General features: G+C 37.4%; 1 protein-coding gene across 1 annotated transcript; it reads left to right on the forward strand.

Annotated features, from left to right (window-relative positions):
* Nucleotides 1–7,979: 7,979 nt before the first annotated feature.
* Nucleotides 7,980–19,950, forward strand: LOC134534102 (trypsin-4-like). The gene is made up of 7 exons (XM_063372153.1): nucleotides 7,980–8,184; nucleotides 10,429–10,514; nucleotides 12,779–12,882; nucleotides 14,945–15,086; nucleotides 17,710–17,823; nucleotides 18,293–18,439; nucleotides 19,709–19,950. The coding sequence occupies exons 1-7, from the start codon at nucleotides 8,139–8,141 to the stop codon at nucleotides 19,853–19,855; spliced, it is 786 nt and encodes a 261-aa protein (XP_063228223.1). The 5' UTR covers nucleotides 7,980–8,138; the 3' UTR covers nucleotides 19,856–19,950.
* Nucleotides 19,951–21,117: the final 1,167 nt, after the last annotated feature.

Below are 21,117 nucleotides of genomic sequence, written 5' to 3' on the forward strand. Positions count from 1 at the left end.
AAAAACATATGTTACTTCACCATAAATTAATGATCTGGAGTACCTTCATTTAATTAACACAAGAAATAAAAGAACACACTTTAAAACACATTATTTTTTGTATGTCAATCCTACTCTAGTAAAAAAAAATACAATAATGTCATCAATTTTTTAATCCCATCTCCTACTACCACCAAGACTATAAAATCAATATTTTACGAGTCATACCATGTGTTATTAGAAAATCTCTTCGAGAAGCTTGATCATCAATTGTGTGACACATGTGTGTTATGGAGTAGGGTTATTTTAAAAAAGTACTTTCAAGTCGCTTGTGACGGATGTATTTTACAAAAGTCTTATTGCACTCAGAAGAAAAATATCCTGTACTTTTACAAAAAATACATCTGGAAACCAGATGCCAAGAAATAGTTTGTATTACAAAAATAACTATATTACAACTTTTACAACACATGGCTAAGGTTATTTTTGCATATATGAAATATGTCTTTTTCCGGAAAATATTAAGTATTTCTTACAAAAATTGGCACTTAATTTTATATTTCAATAATTGATGTTTCATTCAAGCATATATATTTTTTAAACCATTCAAAAAGATAATCCAATATTCAATAATTGGACTTTATTTTAATTTTATAATGCTTAATAATGTGCGTAGGTAATACTGGAATCTATTCAGGGAACGTTTTACAAATACCTTGAACTATTTGAGGTACTGGGACAACACAAAACATAAATGTCAGGGTAATAATTCTATTCTAGAAATGCTGTAAACACTATAGTATATATGCATAAGTACAACCATACTCACATACATACATGCATACATACATCGCTTTCATGCATACATTTGCATACATATGTATCCCTTATTAATATTATAAATGCGAAATTCATGGCATTAAACTAATAAACTGCTACCAAATCTCAAGTTTTCATTTTAAAATTGGCAGTTGAAACTAGTTGAATTAAATTGTCAGCGTACGCAGCGCAGCGGTTGACGAGTACAATTTGACTACTTTTAATAGCTTTGCTTCATGGAAACTTTGGTAAGGCATTTTGACATTTGCAAGTATGATATTTGGTTACGTTTAGCTCACAGAAGATGTGTCTTTATTTAGTAACAAACAAATAAGACCTGATTGATAATGCATAAATTATGAAACTACTTTTTTTTAACTTTTCCATGTTGTAGGATTGAACTTTTTAATTCATTTTTATGAGTTTGCAAAGGGAAAAAAATTTTTTTTTACAAATTTTAAATAAATCATGGGATCTCAGAAGTATGAAGTTTTTTCTACTGGTTTATATTTTCCGTTTTTATATGCGTAAAAAAAATTATTTGGAGCTGCAATCTTGGTTTTATGGTGAAGCCACACAAAAATATGGTCGATTCCTTGTTCAACCAGTTTACCATGCATATGAGCTGTACGCATTGGCAAAACTGTAAAACTACAGATATTCATTAATTCGGTTCGGTTCGCTAAAAACTACTTGATCACAGTCCTGACAATAGCACCGTTCTATCGGCGTCTGCAGAAGCTCACTCACTATAGTTCCGACGGTGCTTACTATTGCCTATAGGTCACTAGACTTGCCTATATAAATTAATTAAATTAAAAAATTGATAATGAATAAACCTACTTTTGAGACTGCAGTGTACACCATTATAATTATCTACCGTTACCTACTTAAGTTTTGAGCTGTTAAATACATATTTAAAAGAAACAATCTAAAATTGTCTAAAATTAAAACTTTCAAATATCCCTTTTTTTTTGTAGCCAATTCGTCCACAATATTTGGATCACACTGTTTTGTTGGGAACTACTGTGAAGGAGCATCTACAAAATCTTCAGTCTTTGCCATGCACAACTCAAACTAAGCCCTAACATTTCTAGGTCATGTGGTATCTCAAGATGGAATACAGACAGACCCTGAGAAGATCCAGTTTGTCAAGGAGTGGCCTAGACCTAAATATAAACATGTGTTAAGAAGTGTCCTAGGACTTTGCATCTACTATTGGTACTTCGTTCCTGGGTTTGTAGCTATTGCCAGACCACTGCATCAACTGACATAGGATACGAGGCAGTTTTTGTGGACTTCTGGGTATGGGGCATCCTTTCAGAACCTTAAGAAGACTTTATGTCCTAGTCCCATACTTGTCTACCCACATCAGTATGGAGAGTATATACGTTATACATATGCAAACGAAGATGGACTGGGCACTATACTTTACCAGGTTCAGGATGAAAACGAACGAGTCATCGTGTACTACGGGAAAGCTTTATCTTAGCGCGAGTGTTAATTATTGCAACACCAAAAGAGAACTTCTAGCTGTAGTTAAAAACCTGCAGCATTTCACAAGTATTTATATGGGAAGAAATACCTTTTGTGCACTGGCCTTGTTGCACTTTTAGTGGCTGTCGCAGTTCAAGAAGCCAGAGGGACGACTCACTGGGTGGATTATTTAAGCCCGCGGGTTAGGCGTAGTCCATTACTGCTGCGCGCCTAATCAGATTAGAAATAGCACCTCGCTACCCTCTTTACCCCTGCTTCCACCTTCTTCAATGCCTCTGGAGTGTTCGGCACATTACCAGAGTCCCGCCCGCGTGAAGTGGCGAAAATATGATTCCATTGTTCTGGGAGCTTCGGGTATCAAAGTCGTCCCTCATGACGCGACACATCCAAGGGGTGCGAGACAATTCCAGACGGGGGGCTGTGGGATATGAAAACGGCGAAGCCAGCCTCCGAGACAATGAAGTGAAGAGGGCGAGTGATCCCTCAAGTGAGCGAACTCGGCCGACGAGCGATGGGTCTCTCATGTGGAGACTGGTGCATCAGGACGAGCGAGTAGTCCTAAGCAGTGTGTTGGGACAGAGGTGCGAGGTGAGAATCCAGCATCAGGGGGGGGGGGGGGTCCACTACGAGTCAAGCTCCAATGTGGAGAGCAAACTCTGGACAGACATTTAGTGTTGTAATTTAGTTTATATTGTAAATATCGGTTAGTAAATAAAACTTTATTTAATTAATTGGGCTAAAAATTTACAAACCTGTTTTAAAACACGTAACAATGTGATTAATGAGCGATTCCAAGTCCATAAAGTGTTTATGTTTTCCGTTTTAAGTATATAAACCTTGAATTGGCTTAAAGAGTAACGTGTTTCGCGCAGCAAGGGTGGCTACTCCGTTTCCTGAGCGGGACCCCTCGGTTAGCTTCTCCGGCGGAAGGAGGCAGCCTGTCCAGGACAGTCGCTCCTCGAGACACGCACTATCATGCAGTGGACAGCTGTGTACTTGGTTCTTATGATTAGAGACCGGAAAAATTCGCGAATTCATTTCGCGATTTATGCTAAAAATACAAATAGTTATACCTCAGTGCTGCCTCTGCTATTGTCTCACAACTCACCTGGATGACGCTGGGCCAACGAGAAACACCCAACCAAAGCTTTATCGAATCACAGGCTGCTACGCTGGGACGTCTCACAAGACAGCAGCCAATGGGTGGGTGACATTTGACCGAGTGTACGTAGAACTATGGAGTTCATCCTGCAGGTCAATGAACCCGCGAATTTTTCCGGTCCCTACTTATGATGCTTTTGCCACGAACTCGCAATCAACGCCCGCGACTACCCAAGTGCGCCAGTCTTATGATACGTCCGCGACGATTGGACGATCGGACCAGAGCCTGAATAAGAAAACAGTGTCCGTGCACATCATTCTCGCGCCAACCGCCCTGAGCTAGAGACCAACCCCCATACCTTTGCTGTCCTGCCGCTCCCCTCTCCCCCGCGCTTCAACGAACTGTGGATCTGCGCACAGTAACACGTAATGGCGCCCATCCGCGCTGGTCCTGGTTTACAGCAAGTAATACGGCGACACAATCATGCATACAATAATAAATACATACTTGCATACATAAGTACAACCATACTTACATCCATGCACACATACGTCGCTTTCATACATACATTTTGCATACATATTATAAATGCGAAAGTATGTTTGTCTGTTTATCCTTCTTTAACGCAGTAACAGAGCAACGGATTTTTTTTTTTAATTTAGATAGTTTATGGGTCGGCGAGTGACATAGACTACATATAATTATGAAGTTCCATCCCTAAGGGCGTGAACAGTGAGTAAATTCAGTTATAATAATAGAAAATCATAGGAGGTAGGTCATAGACACACGTTGAGTGTGTACCATTTCTCCATGTCCGCCACACGGTCGTATAGTAAGGTCTGGAAACTTCCTATCCTTCTCCTTGACGAAACACATCCACTTAGTGAAGCTCGCAGCTGCTAGAGAACTTAAAGGCGCTAAAACAGTTTAGTTTAGAACTTCGTCAATAGATGGCGTTGCCTTGAATTTCTAACGCGTCATCGTTTGGTGCGTCCATCACGTCTTGCCTAGCGGTTACATGCCTTCCCACAAAATGATGCTGAAGAATGGAAGTCCCAGTTTTGCTGATGCGTAGCCTTGATGCACCGAGATTGTTCAATCAATAGGACTGTTCAATCAATAAAGCTTTAAAATCAAAATTTCTCGTTTTTCAAGTCTATGTCCTACGGACTTGAAACTCGGTATTGATATGACTTATGTTGTGTTTAGGCCGGGCAACGCCGGGTACTTAGGCTAGTACCTACATTTATTAATGTGTTATTGTTCGGCTTGAACATGGAGCTTGACTCAAGCCTGTCGGTTTAATGACTGCATAAAATGTAGTGTATTGAAAATACCTTCGTTAGGATTTTGTTTCTGAGAAATTTACACTTGAATCATACTTTTTAAATTATAATTTAGGAAATTACAATTTATATTTTTAAAAAAAATTGGTTGTCTGTAAAGTCGGTTTTCGGACGATAGTTTAACGTGACAACGTCATAACAAAACATTGATGAAATGATTGCATACTTTTATGAATAAAGTTGAATCATTTTTATTGAATTATCACTAGAGACTGGAAAAATTCGCGCTTTGGATGACCTCTAGGATATACTCCACAATCCCCTACATACTAAAGCAAATGCCACCTGCTCATTTGTTACCGACTCGCGACACGTGTCAACTGAGACGCTTGAGATTCGATACTTTTTTGGTTAAAGGTTTTTCATTGGCTCAAAGTCCTTCAGATAAACTGTGAGCCAATCAGAGAAGCAATATAAAGGTACAGTTGTTTGGATTCTATCATATCGTGAAATGAATCCGCGAATTTTTCCGGTCTCTAATTATCACTATTTTGTATGGATACAAAGAAGGAGTGAAATGAAATCTACAATTTAATTTTAATTGATAAATTTACTTTTATTTGCACTCATTAATTCAAATATGTTTATTACTTTAACGAACAGATTATTTTAACTATAACTTTTATGTTTGCTATTGAACTTCTTCCAATCTGTGTTATTCTGATAAGGATAGGAAAAGTAGGAAACGAATGGGAATGTTTCAAGTTTAATGTGCCTCGAAAAAGTCAAATCGATGGTTGTTCCAATCGAGTGGAAGAGAGATAGATGCGGCGCAAGCTTACAATAAGCGTAACGGGACACAGCGTAACGTGACAATGTGCGTAACGGAACCCTTTTAGGTGCGTGCAGCCGGCGTTCATCGATTTATTAGACGTTGTCACGTCAAAAATATAATCTGTATAGATTTCCTTCTCAAACATGAAAACAAAGCATCCCTCTTAATGACCAATGGGGAACAGAGCCGGGTTTATACCGGTAACTCCGACAGTAGGACGCTGTACCTAGAGAGAGAGATACCTCCCAACATGACGTCCCTTGAAGTATCAAGCTAACCTGGCACAAATTTGCCATTCTAGCCTGAGAGTTTTATTCGGTTAAATTTCATAAAATAGCATCTAATCATTTAATAAAACCTAGTTGATTCTAATTGACTAACTGCAAATACTTAAATCACATAACTTACCATTAAAACTTTCCTAACATCGAATGAAATAAAATAAAAATGTGCGCAAGTTACAACTTTTACAATGCACTGAAAATCATACCAAAATTGAAAGACTAATTAAAGACCATTAATTTACTGCAATGATAGCTAATATATTTCATACCGACACACTCAATGATATAACTTGATTAATTTGTAAAATGTAGAACAATAAAATATGTTTCCCACGATAACTGCATTTTTCTAGTTTGAAGTATCTATCGTCTTGGCAGTTTGATTCGACGTTTGAAAGTTAAAAGATGGTGGGGAGAGTTGGTAATGGCTAATTCGCATTTTTTTACACTCGCTGTGATAAGACAAATACAAGATAATATCCAATGCCGAGCGATAACAACGTAGTCTTTCAAACGTAGTGTTAATTAATAAATCTGACGCAATGTGACTGAAGTTTTTTTTTCTACATATCACCTATACAAACAAGGTCCTGGTCTCACAACACTTCAGCCATGATTAAGATAATGCGCATTAAATTAAAAATTCAACTTTAGTGGAAAACCAATATTCAATTCATTGCTTTCCTTTAATATAACATCGCTCACCCCTCCCCGCTCCAAACATCAAATCCCCATCACGGATCACGCCAGGCATCTACAGACACGTGTTCATTTAATATATATATATATATATATATATATTAGAGTTATCTTTATACTTCTGAGGGCCTATGCTGAAAAAAGAAACAACACTCTAGCATTCGTGTATGAATAGACACTATTTTATGGTGTTATAAATATCATAAAAAAGCAAAAATTAAAAAATTAAACTATTATAACTGACGATGCTATACAAAATATTATTTTTATTGTTAACATTTCGGGTAGTGGACAATCTGGCCATTTACACTGTACTGCAAACAGAATGAAGGAACTCTATAACTAACTACATAAGGGAGTGGCACTCCGTAGGTCTTCCTATGCAAACAAATTAATACTTACTTTAATTAATATTAGAAAACTGCCAATTAGTTCACTAAGTGAAACATATTATGAAACCATTCAAATCATACAATTTTATCTAAAAAACCACATGTTAAGGCATAAAGCTGAAAAAGATTTTATCGTTAGGGTGATATATATATATATATGTATCACTATGAACAGTTATAATTTATAATTGTATTATTTTTATTAGTAAGTACATAATAGTCCAAAGTTCTCAATGATTCAGTTTTTTTAGGTTTCAGGTTTTAGGGATTATGCACGTGTAAAACAGCCGTTCTGTAGAAAGTGCACTAGCCATGTGTTGTTTATTCGTGTGGGAAGGCGTGTGGTGCCGAGCGAACATGCGAACCAGGCGTAACAAAAGTTCATTTAGTGCGGGGAGGATGATTCGTAGAAGAATTAAAATTAAAACTTATAATTAATTGTCTACGTATATAAAGCTTGCACCGTAAACACATTTATACAACATTTCTAAGCTATTTTATGTGTTTATAAATTGTACATATATGCATATATAAAATTATAATGATTTATCTCTTTAAGCTCCACTTCCGTTATCTCAACAGGTACAACTCGTTTTTAAGGGTTAAATTAACTTTTTACAGAATTAGAGTGATGAAAATAGTCAGTAAGGAGTAAAAATATAATTAAACTAACACCGGGAAGGAGACTACTAATAAAAAATATTTTCACTATTTATGTCAGAAACAATTTTCTCAATCATAAATAATTAACAAATTTTATAAATATATCCATTTTTTTTTCCATTCTGATCTGTTTACAGAGTCATAACTAGGAAAGAAAAATTGTACATTTTAATTTTAATATTATAGTTAACGTTTAAGAAAAAATTGTTAATATTTTTAAAGGACTTTAGTTTTAAATTTCGCTAAATAATAATTTTTTTTCGAAATAACATTTTAAAATTTGCTGGTCAGTGTGTGCTTATCTTGGATGGAACCAATTATGATTTAAGTGGCTCACGGTATCCACACGTGATATGTGTATATTTAACAACCGGTATCACGTCATTGAAATAAATAAATGTATTTGTCTGAATAATAGAGGTTACATAAGTTATTACTGTTTAGGTACACCTGTCAGACACATGTAACTACGTGACTCGCAATAGATACAAAGTGCGTTTAAGGGGAAAAAAAAGTATTTAAAACAATTCTAGTCGGGAGAACTTGTTCACTGTCAGTCTGCAAAACGCCCCGACACACATCATGTTCCGACCTGTCATCTTCTTCGCCTTGCTGGCATGCGGGCTGGGTGAGTGAGCGTACATCTAGCAACACCTGTCTTCCCGTTTATCCACTGAGAACGTTTTATGATTGTGGGAACCAATAGAATGTACTCACAACCCATACACACATTTCACATGGGGACAATAATAGACCTGGCTGAATGTACCATAACATTCATACAACAAGAAGTACTGTTATAAACTATAGTTGGAGACCGGAAAAATTCGCGAATTCATTTCGCGATAGGCTAAAATACAAATAGTTATACCTCAGTGCTGCCTCTGCTATTGGCTCGCAGCTCACCTGGATGACTCTGGGCCAATGAGAAACACCCAACCAAAGCTTTATCGAATCACAGGCTGCTACGTTGGGACGTCTCACAAGACAGCAGCCAATGAGTGGGTAACATTTGACCGAGTGTACGTAGAACTATGGAGTTCATTCTAAAGGGCAATGAACCCGCGAATTTTTCCAGTCCCTAACTATAGTATAACTTTAGGAGCTCACTGTAAGACCACCTATTTGTTTGGGTCAAATTAAATGCAGGTCTTGCCAGAAGTTTACGCCATAAGAAATTTTAATAATATAATTATTGGCTTTAAAGTTTGATTTAAATCTTTTATTAACAGCAATTTATGTTTAAACACTACTGTTGAATAGATTTTGATTGGTGGTTAGCCATTATATAAAAATAAAACAAAGGCGATGAATAAATTTCATATTTATTTACTTATTTGCTTATTACGATAGCATTTTTAAAACGAATCCGTGTATTCCTGCAAGAGGTTTTTTTTTTTTTTTTTTTTTTAACTAGAAACAGGTTTTTCTAGATAAACAAAAATTTAGACAAACTCAATTAATTCAAAAACTTTATTTATACGGTAGTAAAGATGTTCTAGAAATCTACATTTTGAGTTTTGTTTAACAAATAGTACCCTAAAATAAGTGTTATTAACTAGTTATTTAAAATTTTATTTATTAAGAATTTTATGAGTTATTAAAATTAATAAGTTATTTTACTTGAAGTTTTTAACTAAATCAATATAATCTTATATCTACTGATCGTCTTTGTGTGATCTGTATGTTTTAGATTTAATCAAAGATAAAAATAAATGTATAATATGATCAACGCAAGTAATCTTTTTTCTTTGTCGTATTCGGTTTATTTTGATATTAATATTTCTTTGGAGTTACTGCCTTAGGAATAAGACACACACAAACATTTATTTACAGCAATAGTAGCTAACTTGGTGTTTAAGAATACTGTGGCCTTGTTTTAATGATATTGCTGTAATTATTATACATGTCAATCAAATTTTTTGCAGTAATATAAATTAGTTTTGGCTCATATCTAAACAAAAAAATTTGTTTGCCGTGGCAAACCAGTATTTTGTTAAGGTAATTAAGTGGTTTTACATTGTTCAACCTTGTAAACATATAACAAAACTGTTCTGCTCTCCTTGCTCTGCCAATAATTTTAGTGTAGGCGTGTAACGCTGATGACAAACATAGAATAAGAGGGTTAACAAAGCTTAAATATAAAATAAAACTAAATAAGCATATAACAACGTTTAAGATAGTCATGTTTTATCTGTCTTCATGTAATTCAATGAACAATTTAAAAATATTTTTTTGGACTTTTCTTGATAACATTTAGATTATAAAGCGTGAAAAATATTCAAAAATTAGATAATTCCTTAAGTAACCCAATTCTTATATGCTGGCCAGTACACACTAGACTAGCTCTTCAGTGGCCCGAAATTAATGTTTCGCTGTTTCAAATGAGAAATTTAGCAAAATATAAGAATAAAGATTTTTTCTGTTTTCATGGATGTTACACTATTTTTTAAACTAAATCAACCATTTAATGTGAAATTATTCCCAGAAAAATCCTTGATATTATTTTCACCAATTATACAGACTAATTTTTTTCCCGCTCTTTTATCACGAACCTACATTAATATAAGACAAGTAAAAGAGAATGGATCGTTGCTTTTTGTAAAACTATCTGAAGTTCAGTTTTTTTGCAGACAAAATGGATTTCTTAGTATAACTACCTCTAATTTAAATTGTGTAGGATGACAGTTTTACTTTGACAAATAGGTATTAGATCACATTCTGTCACTTTATAATAAAATTAACCCTTCGATACATTTTTTTCCCTCTGGGAGCCAGATAATTGACGCTGGTTAATTATAAGTTCATTTAATAGATATTAAGTCTATTCAAGAGCTGAATAAATTCCATGTGATTTCTGTGTAAATTTCAGCCAGCAAGAAGTCCGTCTTCTTCAACAAATTCAATCCGAAGATCATAGGAGGATCTGCGGCTTCCATTGAAGAGTTTCCCTACATGGTACGTACGCTGATAACTTGCTTCCGCAGTTCCATAGTCAAATAATTTCATATCAGAGTTACATTTGAAATGGTATTGTTTCGTTGGGTATTTATTAAAATTTTATTATAGCTTTTATTTTTCACAAGATAATACAAATAGAACAAAAATTTCAACCCCCCTATTACACCAACTACACACTTAAAAAAAATATTTTTTAACTATACCTACTGTTATATTAACCACCATTATCTTACCAGAGAGTGTTCCCGGCTTATATGTATAGAAATAAATGTAGAACATTGTAAACCCCGTTGCAGTATATATTTAACCTCAAAATATGGTGGAATTAAAAATATAAATCCAGTAAAATAATTCAAGTGATCTGCAGTATTTTTATGAGCACTTTTAATCAAGTAGTTATATGCACAGGGAAAGAAATTCGTTTGTACTATCAAGATATATTTGCGTGGTAACACGCAAATATTTTTTTAAAATAAAATATCTTAAACAGGTCGTTTAGTTACATTACATTAAAAAACTAAACAAATAGTATTTTTTGAACACATAAATTCTATTAATGAATGGGTATCACTTGATTCGTAATTGTGTAAACATCTCAAAGCATTGCTCTAAACATAGTTACAAATTATTGCAAACAATTCCGTCACATTACTAAATAAAATTGTTACCGGCTCATAACTTTTATTTATTATACCTGTTTAAGTATAAACTTTAATAATAATAAATTGTAATTCCTCTTTTTTGTATTTTAATAACATTTCAATAAATTAAATAGGAAAGTGGAACACACAAAAGTAAGCTTGTGTGTGAGTGATCTAGTTACTTGAATCTAAGTGCGGTGTTTTGACTGGTGTAAACATTTTGAAAATAGTAACAATTGACAAATAAATAAAATAACTTATGAATTCTTACACAAGTTTCTATAAAGTTTAAAGTTAAAAAAGAGCGATTTAATTAAATACAATAATATTGTATCGGAAATAATTTAGTCAAAGATAGACATTTTTATTTGAAAATAATTCATTGTTTTCAATTTTTCAGGAAGAATAACTACAAATTTTTAAAGTAAAAATACTAAATATATCTGTGAAATTGTTTTATAAAATAGAGGAATAGTTAAATTTATGTTCTATCCATGCAGAGTAGGATATTTATTAGCTACATAATTTAACTGATTTTCCCTTCGATACATACTGGTTATTGCAGCTCTAATGTACGTGCTTTTAATATTAAATAGTTTTAAAAGTTTAAAAAGTTACTTTGATGGGTGTGTATGGTTTTTTCTAATGACTCGTAGAATAAGTTTTTGAATTGTAATTAGTAGTTTAATTGACGTTTTGCTCATTACTCTCCAGGCCAGAATGTCACACTGCAGAAGACTGAAAAATAGCAACGTAAACCATTCTAATTCCTCCTTCAAGCTACGATATATATATATATATATATATATATATATATATATACATACACACATATATATGTATATATGCATGAGTGTTTGTTTGAACTTCCCTCTAAACTCGTTAAAATGTTTTTTTGTTCAATTTGTTATAAATAGAGACCGGAAAAATTCGCGAATTCATTTCGCGATAGGCTAAAATACAAATAGTTATACCTCAGTGCTGCCTCTGCTATTGGCTCACAACTCACCTGGATGATGCTGGGCCAATGAGAAACACCCAACCAAAGCTTTATCGAATCACAGGCTGCTACGCTGGGACGTCTCACACGACAGCAGCCAATGAGTGGGTGACATTTGACCGAGTGTACGTAGAACTATGGAGTTCATCCTGCAGGTCAATGAACCCGCGAATTTTTCCGGTCCCTAGTTATAAAGTAAAAATGATTTCCTAAGTCTTTTAAATAATTTAATTTTCTGTCATATTTATTACGTACAAACCACTTTTAAAAATGGCAGTGATTCCTTACCTGGAGAAGTACATGAAGTCGTTTGCTTGAATTATTGCATAGTTGGCTCACAATTCGTACAGCCCTGGTTACGTCACTTCCGGGGACAAGAAAATATGAGGGGCTCCGGAACAAAGTGCTGTAGGCCAAAAACTTTTGCAAATTTTGGTTTTGGCATACCAAATGATAAATTTGAAAACTTTCAAAGGTGAAATAATCGCGTGGCTGAAAGCAAAGCTTCAGAATTGTTGACGAGAAGGAGTCCGCCGTAAGAGGGAACGCTTCAGGCGAATAAGGACAAGGCCTGGGTTCTTCTGTGCGTTGAACTGACTGTCCTGTCCATGTCCCTACAGGTGTCCCTGCAGCTGGACTTCCTGGGCATAATCCGCCTCCACATGTGCGGCGGCTCCATCATCTCCCAGAACTGGGTCGTCACGGCAGCCCACTGCACCGAGGAGTGAGTCGAATTTCGGAGTCACTTTTTTTGGTTTACCACGTATTTTTGTTACGTGTTACCATCCCCAAATTATTTCAATGAAATAATTTTTTTTTCGACAGCAATGAAATTCGCGGGGGGTTTGTATAACTTCATTCAACTAAACGAAATCCATACGCTCAATATTCAATCATTAATTACTTTTTCTGTTATTTACAATATAAGTGTTGCTCGGCTCCAACTTCAAAGACGTACACCAGTTTTGGGAAACACTTTAAACCATATGTCCTGCAGGTGTTTTTAACTTATATTGTCTTTATAAACCAGCTCCCAAAGTTTGTCGGTCGACTTCTGTATCTGTATCTATATCCAACTAAATATATAAATGAAAGTTGATACATCTAAGAGCGTTTTTTTTTTCCATGGAGAAGGGTATTATGCGGTCCATTTTTTTTGTAAGTGTCCACTAGATGTCGCTGCAGCGCATCAACTTCTATACCACTCCATTAGTCGCCATAAAAATTGATATATTTATATGTATTTGAACACGGATGATATTTCCCATTTTTGTTTGTAATTTCTCCGCCACACGGTCATATAGTAAGGTCTGGGATCTTCGTATTTTTCTCCTTGACGAGACCCGCCCATTTAGCAAAGTTCATAGCGACTTACGAACTAACGGCGCTGATAACAGTTCGGTTTAGAACTTCGTCAATAGATGGCGTTGCATTGAATCGAATCTAATTGAATTTCATTGAATAGAAATGTTGATGATGAGATATTGCCGATGGGAAATCCTACAGATTTGACCTGGTGTGTAATTATGTGATTGTCACTGTGATTTGTAATTGGTGTGATTTTGAAATGGAATACCATTACCATCCGAAGTGCTGTACTAACCATTATTATTTTGTTCATGTGCACACCGGCAGAACAACGTCGGTCGGGTTCTGCCGAGACTGAGACTTAGTTTCTTGAACAGTTTTAGGCCCACTCTCTAAATATTAGCTTTCATGATATATTACTATCATAGAAACATTGATTGTGAGAAGTAAAACATTGGAAAAACATCAGGCAAACAACCCAGTGAAAATTAATTTATTTTATTTTAGTAGCCACATATTTTGTGGTGTGACATAGCAAAAAGGTTTTACATCTCCTACTAATTTATAAAGAAAGTGATTTTTTTTATTACAAAATAAAACACACACAGTTTAAATCTTTTTTAACAAGCAATTATTCGTCAAGTAGCTAAATTAACATTATTAACATAAAATATTGTTTTTTTTTTACCTCTAGCCCATGTTTTTTTTTTTGTTTGCTAGTAGTTATGGGCCCATCATAACATAGGTTCACTAGCCGCGCGAAACATGGTTTCAGTTTCCACTGCGGGAGTCGCTCTTCTATACCTCCCTCCTCGTTCTGATACTGTCGGTGGTAGATATAATATTATTTTGCACGCCGGACGTTCAAATTAAGAAAACAATCATTACTGTCAAATTACTGTCTAATCACCGTCTCCCTCTGATCGGCCGGCGCAAAGCGGCGCCGGGTGCTTCAGCTAGCATGGTCATTGAGGGGCCCGCCTCGTCAGGGGTGTATGTGTGTTAGCATTGAATATATATAATGTAGGTTATATATATTCAATGGTGTTAGTGAGGCGCCTCTAAGCGCAAGGCTCTAGACTGGCGCGCAGTCTTCTCGTCGTCACAGGATAACTGCGGAATTTGAGCGGTGACCGTAACGATATATTGTCCGAGAAATGAAGATAAAGGTGTAATGCAAGTCCATTAAGTGCTTTCAAGAATCAGTACCGGTTGTTTTACGCCTAAAAATTACTCTGAAAAAAATGTGTTTTAGCCATTTCAACTTTTCTAAAAATACAGTTTGAAAACTCAATCAGAAATCGAAAGTACTTTTCGGCCCTCAGCGAATTCTTAAATGCTTTTCTGTAAGCAGATACCCAACTCGGATATCTCGAGTGGTTTTGAAATCGCGTTGTTTTTTTTCCTGAAGCTCTGCGCACCGTGTGTGTGTGTCCGGGTGGGCGGGGGCCTTGACGCGCTATCCTTGTTCGTCGCAGCGAGTCGCCGTCGTCGCTGGTGGTCCGCGCCGGCAGCGCGCGGGAGGCCAGCGGAGGACAGGTCCGCTCCGTCAGCCAGATCATCGAGCACCCCAACTTCGACCAAGGGATCCCTCTCGACAACGACATCGCGCTCATCAGGGTAGGTCGGGCCCACGGCACCCATGGCACTCCCAGTCAGTGCAGGCAAAAATAACATCCCCTAAAAATGGTTTCAAAACTCTTTAATAATATATTTGGCCTTCTTCAACTTAACAACGAAGATGAGCTGGGTTCACGGTGCAACCAAATTAAAATAAATCTTACTATATATCATGTGGGCTTAGTGGAAAAAGGCCGGTAAGTCCAATTTCTGGAAAAAAAGACTGTTCGTTCACTTACCAAGTTTTGCTTGCCTAGAATAGCGTTATAATAATGGACTTGCCGGAATAAAGCTAGAAGGAAACGTCCACAATCATTCATTATTTGGACTTCCAAACGTTTTCTTGGCGAAGATATTGCCCTTACAACTTCATCTGTGAAGTTAACTCATTTTCACAAAAAAAAAGTGGACTTACCAACTTTTTCCGCTAAGCCCACGATATGTCTGACTATACAAAAATACAATAATATTAAGAAAAACCAACTTCCCACTATCAAAACTTACGCGCTATTTTTTTTTACTTTGTCCTAGCTACACCAAATTTAAATACATAATATTCATAATTTTTCAACTTTGGTAAAAATTTCAAAATAATTTTCTCGCTGTCGTTTTTTTATTATAGAGTGAAAATTGTTAAAACACGGGTATTCGCAATCATTTTTAGGTACGAAGATTCTGGTTCTGAGTACTGGAAGCAACAGAGAGACATGTATCACACATTTACCTATATTTTTACACTACAAAATGTAGTCTAAGCTTCGCAAGGCAAGCCCGACAGTTTAAAGACTACAATGCCAGTCCATTGCCTTGGGCGTATAAACGATGTTGCATGTGTTTGTTCAAGTAGAGACGGCCTAACAGCTTTCACGTTCTCAGACTTTCAAACATGAACAAAAACTCAATTTCATGACATAAGTCCTATAAGGTTTATGAAAAATCTATCACTTATGGGCGGTGTTTCATTGAAGTGAAACTTATTCACAGCCAATAGGGAAAGTCGAAGCGATGGCTCCTCACAGCTAACGAAATAATGAATCGCTCAAGAATGAGATAGGTACTCAATGGGAGAGGTTATAACTAGGGACAGGCATTTTTCGCGAAAATATCTGAATGCCTATTAAACTGCAACAAGGTACACCCGCACCAGAGGTTTCTTCCTTGTAATTGGCAGCCGTCTGCAAGAGAAGTAGTAGTTGCCTTATTGACCGGGTCACTCAGGATGCGTTTGCTTCGGCACTGAATTACTGTGATTGGTGTTGTAACAATCGCCATGTGCCAAAAAGTAACTAATCAATGCTGAAATAAATAGTCAAAAAATATTTTATTTTTGCGGGATGTATTTTTTTTAATCATACTTGGGCAACGATTGCTACCTGATTTTGCCGTTCCCAACCTTTCTTTTAATAATAGCTCTTATGCTGTAGTTACAGTAGGTGAGTCCTAATGGGATTCTAATCTTTTAAAGGGAAATAAATGGTCAGGAAGTAATGAACTATAACATATCATTCACTCATTGTTATATTTAATGCTATTAAATATGATTTTAATACACTTCTAGTACGAATTTAATACATCGTCGCTAGCGTTAAAATAAGAATTATTATTAAATAATCAAAAAATAAAATTTGTTTGAGCAGGAAGTGAACCCTGACCAGCCGGTTGCTAGGCAAGTTTTTTTTTTTTAGTTTTAAAATTCATTTATTTCAGCAGTAAAATACATAGTTAGAAAAGAACACAACAGCCAAGAAAATAGCGCGCTCCAGCTGACTCAGCTCTTTCGTGCTCAAAAATAAATACATGATACAATAGAAACAACACAAAAGTACAAGAAATATCATCATTACAAATTCCAGGAAAAAAGGTATAAAAAACCCAGAGCACAGCAAGTAAACAGTGAACAGTAATGAATTAAAAACGACCCGAAGTCAGGAAAGAAAGATGGAGGGTTGGAAAAACAAAATTGAAAGGCAGTTCGCCACCTTGCTTTCAGATGGGAGAACGAAAGAAGTGACTCTGGGGGCCAAAATAGCGGCTCACAACTTACCAACTAGGCTAGGATGGCTCACCTGGCGCTACGGAAAATGTACCGGTGTAACATGTTCGTATAAAACTTTAACCACCATTTTCGCGAAAACTAAGGCGCATTGGACAAAACCCTTTTTAGCTTAGTACTCTGGGGGCCTCCCTCCGCAACATATATAAGACCTATTAAAAACAGTTCGTACCATACTTGGCGGTCCCCTTGTCAGTCACGAAACACAGACGATTCTGCAGTTTTTTAAGTTTGATATAGTCTCGAAATCTTTTTGCGAAAGATGGATGCCATTAGTTATAACGAATAAAGTAGTGAGTCGGACAAGTGTAGGAATCATTGGCGGTTATATGTCACCATGTTTGTTACAATACTTAATTGTGAACTTCCAGTATGAACCTCCAACGTTTACTTTATTGTTTAGTTTTATTGTTCAAGTAAACAATAGAATATTTTTATTTAGCGTTAAAGTAGGTTATTCAAATAGTGTTCGCTTAAAGCATACATAGCGGCCACGCTGATATATTTTTTAAATTATTTATACTAACACAAACGATACAATTGTTTTAATATGGCATTCCTCATGCATAGGTAAGCCAACCCTTCGTCTACGGCACCACGGTACACCCTGTGGTGCTGCCGGCAGCTAATGCGGCGGTGGCTTCTGGCACATATGGCGTGATTACTGGCTGGGGAGCCACTTCAGTAAGTATTGCTCATTCCACATGCACTAAACGTTTACAAAAACCATCTTATGTAAGGCTTGTTCTGCATCAAAAATTACTTGAATGTATAACATATTGAAAAGCAAGAACTATGTTTCACACATAAATTATAATATTAAAAATAATCTGAACAAATTTTGAAATACACATTAACGGCCTCCTTGGTTGGACTATGATATGTCTACATTGCTGAATAGTTGTCTTCATTAAACTGCTATGTTTAAACCTGTTATGAAAAAAAAGAACATTTCAGAAGAAATTTTCTTATAGTTTTCTTTTAATTGTCTACCAACTTTTTTTTAGTCTAAGAAAAAAATATTATTTATTGCAGTAATATTAGCCTATTCACTGGAAATATTTGTCTATAAAATGCTTATATAGAAATTTATTTTAAGATGTTTTAAGTTTGTCTCTGGTTACAAAGTCATGTTACGTATGCTTTCCTGCAGCAAGGAGGCAGCGGCTCAGCCACTCTGCTCCAAGTGAGTGTGCCCCTGATGACCAACAACCAGTGCACGCAGTACTACGCCGGCAACAGGATCTCCAATGGCATGATCTGCGCTGGCTACCAAGCGGGAGGAAAGGACTCTTGCCAGGTAGGACGCACGCTATCGGAGGACAACTGTGCTTGTCCTTCAGATGGGAAATTGTGTTAAAGTATAGCCTTGTTTGTCTTGACCCTTTTGAAGGAAATAACCCCAAAAGTCTTTGCCGGGAACTGAAAAGGGGACAGGCTATACCGAGAGCCCGCCAAGGAAACCATACTGACATCAGCACTACCCAGTCCCCCATACCCTAAGTACCAGTTTGTAGCAAGTGAATTCTCCACATAAGCCACTGAGTAGCGCCTATCTCAATACATTACTCTCAGTCTGGGACTTCTCAATCACCCATACTACTCATGATCCACTCTAGGCCTACTAGGTATCCAGGCTAGTACCAGAGCCGTTAAATTGCTCACTGCATCCAACCTTCACCAGGATGGGGCATCCCACCAGAGCAAGCATCATTGCCAGAGCGAGTCCAACCTCACTTACCTTTGGCTTTGACCTCAGAGGGAACATGTTTTCATCCCATCGCGGTATCAGAGAGCACATAGGGAAACCTCGGGTTTTCCACCGACTCCAAGTACCGCAGCCCAGGCCGATAAAGTACCGGTTGTGATGCCTTAATGGGAGCATCAAGGTGCGGCCTGGCTGGCTCTATTCCCACAGCCTGGTCTTTCACGTAGAAACCAGGTCTTAGAGACCTAATGGCTTCTAGGCTTAGTAGTCTTAAACCCCCCTCCTCCCCTGTTTCCAACAGATTCAGCCCATTCGCAATTTTCCAATGCTCTTTCCAGTAGCTGAGGCTAGTGTGATCCCAACAGAGACTGTTTTCATTATCACTAGCATTGCCATGAGTAGGCATAAAATTGCCTTGTTGTGGAGAGGCTATGTACTCGTATTGTACACCCTTTCCGCGGTCCTGGTGGAGTCTGTCTTGGATACCGGAGCTGGAAAAAGCACCTACATCTCAAGCCATGAATGAAAATCTGTAGGATTCCAAAAAAGGGCCAGCGACATAACGTTTATCATTTCCATTTCACAGTTAAGGATTTTATGAGCGTAAGCAGGTTCCTTGAGCAAAGGTATTTTTCATCCCAGGTAAGCCTGGCCCAACACTGTCCCCCCTGGGGCATGGTAAAGCGACATGCGCCTTCCCCCAGAGGGATCAGTAACACTCGAGCTAGGATCCTCAATGCCTGTCCCACACGAGAAAGAGTTTCTACAGCTATAACCTCTCCCATTTGTTTACAAATTGTACTTCAATACAATACTTGCCTTTTTTGAGGCACTAACTATCGTGTCCCGTGTGTGTCGCAGGGAGACTCCGGTGGTCCGCTCGCCGTCGAAGGCGTGCTGGTGGGCATCGTGTCGTGGGGTGCCGGCTGCGCGCAGCCCAACGCCCCTGGAGTCTACGCCCGCGTCGCCTTCTACAGGCAATGGATATCCTCCAACACCGGCATCTAGGCGCCACCTCATCCATGCTTCGAGCTGCTGCCACGGCGATGACTGCGCCGCCTACACAGCATCGCGTCTAAAATAAATTACCTACTTAAAAAAAACTGTTTTTTATTTATCTACAATATGACATTATATTTAAGAGCCCCGCCTTCTTAGACGGTATGAGGATCTACAGAAAAATAATGCGATTGAATAACTGATCAAGACACAGGGTGGTGTCTGCCTGCAGAAAAAAATTAAAAATAAGTTGAGGGTGGATTGGTAGTTCTGTTTCCTATTTATTAATTTTTTTAATGAAACAGCGGTTTATATTCGTGAAAGCACCCAAGGACCTTGCCTCACACCTTTATCTCCATTTCTCAATGTTACGGTTATCGCTCAAATATCATACATAGTTGCAATATGCACGAATAGGAGACTGTGCTCCAGTCCACAGCCTTGCGCTTAGAGGCGATACTGCGCTAGAAGCAACAGCGAGTGTCGCACTTATCCTGCCTCACCAACCCTAATACACCCCTGAGTAGGAGCAGTAAGCCGGTTCTGTGACAATGTAAACATTGCTTATGCAATGATGACAGCCCACAGCAGACGATGTTTGGTTGTCAGCGTTACGTAATCAATGTTTATACTGTCCCAGGCCAAAAAAAGATGGCGGCCTCCAGCAGACGACGACTGCTGGGGGCTGCCATCATTGCTTAAGCAATGTTTACATGTTTACATTGTCACAGAACCAGCTTACTACCCCTACTCCCCTGACCAAGCGGGCGACCTAATAATTTCACACTCTGCGCCCAGAAGTTGCAGCGTCATTCAAGGCTCCAGTCCAAGGGTGCGCGGAAAAAAAATCTAGTATTATGTTACCCGGCTGGTCTGACGAAACACCCCAAGACGGTGGCGTCATCCAGCCCTAGACTCCGATGACCTCCCTCCCCTCAGCAGAATTCCTTCTCGTCCCCCTCTTCCTAGTTTCTTACCGCCCCTTTTACTGCAGAGTCGGTTCTTCCCATTCCACCTCCCCTATCTCCTTTGCCATTGGCCTTCTCATTTCTTTTGACAAAGAGACCTAGCGCTTTCCAGAATATAATTGGAGAACTTTATTTTAAAATGCCCGCAATACAATGCACAGTTGAACCAAAAAGGTGTATTGGCTTGACAAGGATCGAAAATTATTTGTTGTGCATTAAATGCAGTTTAGTGAAATATAATTTTTGTCGCAGTGAACCACATTCAGGGCTTCGTCTAACTAGAGCCCAAATGCGGTTTGCAGA

The sequence above is a fragment of the Bacillus rossius genome, chromosome 7 (assembly GCF_032445375.1).
Source record: "Bacillus rossius redtenbacheri isolate Brsri chromosome 7, Brsri_v3, whole genome shotgun sequence".
Classification (NCBI taxonomy): domain Eukaryota; kingdom Metazoa; phylum Arthropoda; class Insecta; order Phasmatodea; family Bacillidae; genus Bacillus; species Bacillus rossius.

Bases quoted from the DNA above. Each gene is read 5' to 3' on its own strand.
- LOC134534102 (XM_063372153.1), top strand. From the start codon at position 8,139: ATGTTCCGACCTGTCATCTTCTTCGCCTTGCTGGCATGCGGGCTGG. The intron at 10,515-12,778 runs GTACGTACGCTG...ATGTCCCTACAG, and splicing joins TTGAAGAGTTTCCCTACATG to GTGTCCCTGCAGCTGGACTT. The intron at 12,883-14,944 runs GTGAGTCGAATT...TGTTCGTCGCAG, and splicing joins GCAGCCCACTGCACCGAGGA to CGAGTCGCCGTCGTCGCTGG.